This window comes from Limulus polyphemus, unplaced genomic scaffold (assembly GCF_000517525.1).
Source record: "Limulus polyphemus unplaced genomic scaffold, Limulus_polyphemus-2.1.2 Scaffold3193, whole genome shotgun sequence".
Taxonomy (NCBI): domain Eukaryota; kingdom Metazoa; phylum Arthropoda; class Merostomata; order Xiphosura; family Limulidae; genus Limulus; species Limulus polyphemus.
The window spans coordinates 34,512-40,402 of record NW_013668803.1 but is presented as its reverse complement, the minus strand read 5'-3'; the positions used below and the strand labels follow the sequence as shown (position 1 = coordinate 40,402).

The 5,891-nt window shown below is 31.6% G+C and overlaps 1 protein-coding gene across 1 annotated transcript in view; it reads right to left on the bottom strand.

Moving 5' to 3' along the window:
* Window positions 1-1,196: 1,196 nt before the first annotated feature.
* Window positions 1,197-5,891, bottom strand: part of LOC106468857 (neuronal acetylcholine receptor subunit alpha-6-like) — a 10,637-nt gene continuing 5,942 nt past the window's right edge. The window contains exon 3 of the mRNA XM_022397214.1: window positions 1,197-3,596. Within this exon, the coding sequence (XP_022252922.1) occupies window positions 2,989-3,596 (608 nt within the window). The 3' untranslated portion in view covers window positions 1,197-2,988. The remainder of the gene's footprint in view (window positions 3,597-5,891) is intronic.

The window sequence follows — 5,891 nt, the reverse complement described above, 5'->3', positions numbered from 1 at the left end:
TTAGAAAACTTGATTTCTTCTTGTGGAGACTAAAATGTAGAGTGTTTAGTATTTTTTAAACATGAAAGAAGGCTTTGGCGGGCATGTTCACACGAAATTATATATGCAATTGATATCGAGAACAGCGAATATAATCAAATAAGTTGGCTTTTTCAACTAACTTTTGTAAGAGAATGTCACCTCGTCTTCTAACATAAGAATTAGTTAGTGCTTATAGATTTGATTTTAACATAGTGAAATAATTTAGTAAAACATGAAGTTTTCATTGTTATGAGTTCTATTCAGTGATATATTAACATTTTGTTCATTGAAAATGTTAAAGATAGATGTTAACATTTGACCATATTTTAGTTTTCTACAGATAAGAGGACCTTATTAAGGACAAGCAAAATAGATATATGTTTAGAAATTAATATTTGAATTTTATAAATTTGTTGTAAATACTTTTCTGGAGATCGTCAACTTAAAACTATCGAATATTGAAGTATATACAGACGGTTAACTGTGCTACAGACGGTTAACTGCGCTACAGACGGTTAACTGCGCTTTCCGCGAGTAAATCTGCACATTTACTCCTTATTGATACAGTGACATCAAGTTGGAAAATATTGTGACATAAAATGATCTTGATAAAACATGTACACGTAATATCTGAACGGGTATAAGTATTATTTATTTCAGTTTTAATACGAATATTTATTTAAAGTTTGGACAATAGAAGTTTTATAACTGTGTATGATTCGGTTTTAGCAAATCTGTTTATTGGATTTATGAAGAACTAGAGCTGATGTAATTTGAAGTTAGAGGAGAATAAATTGAGTATGAGTTTGAGCTAAAGTTCTGAAATTATAATTCAAACAAATGATCAAACAATATAGAAACAACAGAAAATGGATTTGTAAGCTACGAAAATTTAAGTGCAGATTAGATGTCAGTGCTTACTCTATCTGTGATCATTTGTGAAATGTTGTAATAGATGTTGATAATTTGGACACTTTTTGTGAATAAATTTTGATATATATGTGAAAGTGTGTTTATTAGTCTTAGCATTAAGTTATATATACATATAGGGAAAATTAATTAGTAATCATAATGACTTTCTGTTATCTCTTGTCCCAGTGGCTCCTCAAGATAGAGTTATCGTGACCATACTATCGACACAAAACACCGTGGTAAAGTATCAAACTGAAGAAATGTTATAACAACTACGTTTAATTCAAACCAGCCTTCTACAAAATGTTGGTTTCTTGGATCAGAAATTATCATATACAACACAATTCATGTGATATATTCAGTAAGTATTGTACATAGAATTAATAATTCTTCTTACACGTAAAGTTATAAAATCATAATTATACATAGTTGGTTTGAAATAATTATTAGATGAAATTCATGAGAGTTTAAAAAAAACTAAAAACAATTTATCCTGTTGCATAATTTGGCGAATTGTACTAAAGACAAAGTAAAGAAAGGATATTCTTAATTGTTGTTATATTAGCTAGTTTGTATTAATTTTTATTATTCTCTAATTGACTTCCACACTTTTGCTGATTCTCATGGCTCAAAAACAATGATACAAATTAAATGATAGGGTACCATCTGGTGGCCATAAGAAGAATTAATCGTATCTGATGTCATCTTCATTAACTTACGTACCTCAACAACAGCAAAAGTAATGCTTCAAATTCCTTATGTATTTCCTCTCTAAAACTAACAAGCATTAGGAAATCCTTTGTAGTAGTTATAGGAAGAATACTACGAATTCCAGTGTCATTCGATTGTTTTAATACTAAAATAATGCATAAGTAGTTATAATCCATAGAAGTATATAACTAAATGTAGTTAGTTTTACTTATTATTAATATTTTTCACTTGTGTGTAAACTAAACAGGAATATATAACACATGCTTCCTGCAATAAATGTGTAATTTACGCAAGTAAATCTGCACATTTCTATATTTACTCCTAATAATTCTTAGTTGCCGAAATACAGAAACTACAGGAAGGATGTTCTTTCAGCACTGCCATCTTAATCTCACCACAACAGTGTGATGAAAGTAATTGCAAGTAAAGCTCCATTTAATGGATAAGCTGACGAAATTTTCTAATTCCATAAACAATTAGCAACATTTATATTAAGATCCATTTAGACTATAGTTACTTTATGTACCAATATTCATGAAAATCGTTAATCGAAACGTAAGTTAGCCATTAACATTTCCTTTGGAATGTAAGATTGTTTTTACTAAATTTTAGTTATGATATTGTTGGTTTTAGCTCAAAGCTACAGAATGAGCTATCTGCGCTCTGTCCACCGTATGGAGTCAAAGTCCGGATTTTAGTATTGTAAGTCCGTAAATTTACCGCTGACCCATTCGGGGACAGATTATGACATTCTTATTTCTGTATATAGAGTGCAGTATTACGCAAAAGATCAGAACGTTTCGCAATAAATGACATTGGTTAAACGTTCGTTTGTGTTTTCTGCTTTGTTGTTTAAACGTAAAACAACACAATTGGTTATTTGCGCTGTATACCACGGGGGAACGAACTCCAGATTTTCACCTTACAAATTAGTTATGGTATATAACTGAAGATAATACTTTCGTTCTAGTTAGATTGAAGTGTTTCATGTTCTAGTCCCGGATGTACGAAGTAAATAACAATTTTTCTCTCTAATATCAAATAAGAGAATAAGTTAAGAATGTGACAAAATTTTATGGCAAGAAAGAAAAGGACTGATCAATAAATTGGTCACGTCCCTCTGAGAAAACCTTATTTCTCCATAAAAACCCATTTTGGCAGAGTTTGATATGTCTTGGCATCAGTAATGTTAGCCAATCTAAGAGAGAATAGAATTTATAGTCAGTATTAAGGATTTATATTCGTTCTATAACTGTCAGTAGCATCTTGTAAAGATTATTTATTATTATTATTCCTGTTTCTGGAAGCTACAAGACATTTTATAAACTTTCTAAGGTGACCAAACTAAGGTATTCCATATACAAAACTTCGGCGATACAGAGGAACGATAACTAAAAACAACAGTGAAGACGCGACTGTGACAACGAGAACAATCCAGAAGAGACATCTGTCTATAATAAGTGCCAATTGTCGCCATTCGTTAACCACTCGTGTATGGTTATCCTCAGCTTCCTGCTTCATCATTAGATAACGAAGAGCCCGAATAATTTCCTCTTGAACGCCGTTATTAAATACAGTTCTCCGAGAACTTCGCTTACTAGCGTTGTGATTGTATTCATTCAAGTTGACGTTGGTGACTGATTCGTTACTGGAAAACTCTTGCGCATCCTTTAGGTCATCCGGCGCAGTATCTACATGGAACCTGAGATTTTCTGGACGTGGATATGTGTATCCGACATCCCTCAAGAGGACACTGTCTTGGTGACTAGAAGTGGGTCTTTTGGTAGGCATACAAGTAAAGCAGGAACAAGTAGCGAAACGCTGTAGGACCATACGCCGCGTCCACGAAGGGACTTCCTTTTTGTTTGGTCCACGATAATGGAAGTTGAGGACCGCAACTGTCATGACCACGGATATGGATGTTATGACCATGACTGCTGTCAAATAAATTCCTAGTAGAAAATCAGAATTAAAAGTTAAATAAAACAATGTTGTCATTATGGTTTCCAGTTTACTCATTTTATTTAAAATTATTCAAAAAAAGTTTAAATGATTCAATACTTGAATATTGGATTTTCATGGATATCGGTATTTTATATTAATCATTAGAAATATGTCCCTAGTGGCACAGATAGTCCATTGTGTAGCTTTGTGTTTAACTACAAACATTAGAAATAGAGAGTTAGTACAAATATTGACAAACGAAACGACGGTTTCTAGTAAAAGTGTTCCAAGATAAATTCTTAAGAAGGAAATTCAAACGTAATGATTAGCATTTATTATTAAATATTGTGGCATTAAGTTGCTATATGGATTATTGGAATCTAATTTTTAGAGTGTGTATAGCAATAGATAGTGTACTGGATTTTCTAGCACATTATTTTTGTTCAAAATGTTTTCCAAACATCTTATAATCACTAAACCAGTATTATGCTATGAACAAGATCATTTTAAAATAATGAAGATAACTATCCTTATGTTCATTATGTCATACATGTATGGATGTTCTATTTTCTAGTACTATGTAAAGAAATTTTGGTTGTTTTGAATTTCACGCAAAGCTACACGAGGGCTATCTGCGCTAGCCGTCCCTAATTTAGCAGTGAAAGACTAGAGGGAAGGCAGCTAGTAATCACCACCCACCTACTCTTTTACCAACGAATAGTGGGATTGACCATAACATTATAACGTTCCCACGGCTGAAATGGTGAGCATGTTTAGTAAGACGGGGACTCTAACCCGCGACCCTCAGATTGCGAGTCAAGCGCCATCTGTCCATGCCGGGCATGTAAAGAAATAACGCACAGTACACATTTAACAATTTATTTTATGATTTCCCCCTCTAAATGAATGATTACTGGTTTAATCTTATCGAAAAAAAACTTTAAATATTTTATATGGCAATAAATGTACACTATAGTAATGAAAACTTACACTTCAACTTATTTGGGTGAAACTATTGAGCTTAGTTTGTAAAGTTATACGAAGTACTGATCTTTGAAATCTAAACAACTTTATGTATTTATCGTTGTTTTAACGCAAAGCTACACAATGGGCTATCTGCGCTTTCTTTACTTTGGGGAATCGAACCTTGTGTTTTAGTGTTTAAGCTCATAAATTTACCGCTGACGCATGGGGTAGCTATATATTGGAAACTTGCTTATTAGATACCAAAAAAAAAGAAGATTTTCTGATATTACTTAATGAAATATATAGAAGGTATTATACATCCAGACGAAAAATGGCTAAAAAGAATAGCGAGTATGTTAACTATACCGACTATACAAACAGCTATTTTTATGATCAAACATTAAATGCTGATGACTATCTCAGCGCCTTGTACAGAATTAATCATAACAAAGTCAACTTGAGTTTAGTATGATTCTAGGCTGCTGGGTTTAAAACAGTACCTGTATATTTTTATATGGTTGTATAACTATTTTAAAACAAGCACTGCTTTACATTTCATTTTGTTTTTTGTAATTTTTGTAATTTTGTTTTCAGAATTATTTCCTTTTTACTAGAGTTTACCTTTGGATTGCCAGATTTTAACCCTTCCAAAAATAATATATAGTTAGAAAACAATATATTTGCGTATAATCTTTAACAGGACCTGTGATCCGGGACTTCAGTTGATTTTATAGTTTAAATTGAACGCATTCCTTGACTTCTATCATTTTTGCATGAATTCGTAAATAATTTTACAAGGATAGTTTTCTCTGTATTAATCAAAGTAGTTCAATAACATTTATTATTTATTTTTAGCTGTTCTTAAAGAGAGTAATTTATTATTTTCGCCAAAAATATTAACAGTACAAATAAATTGTTTAAGGATAATTTGTTTATTCATGTTTAATAATACTAGATATTCTTTTCACAATATATACATGTTATAGACATCCAGTCATTTCTAGTCAACTTTAGCCTAATTGTTTATATAAGCAGGAAAATAAGTGCTTTAATAAGGGATTTACGAAGCAAACTAAACATTCGATTCGTAGACTTAGAACGATGAAAAATATATTATTTTCACAATATATACATGTTATAGATATCCAGTCATTTCTAGTCAACTTTAGCCTAATTGTTTACATAAGCAGGAAAATAAGTGATTTACGAAGCAAACAAAACCTTCGATTCATAGACGTAGAACAATGAAAAATATATTCTTTTCACAATATATTGTTACGTCTCCGTTTGTTAATTAACTTTCCGTAACTTCGTTCCGACGAAACTTTAGCGACACA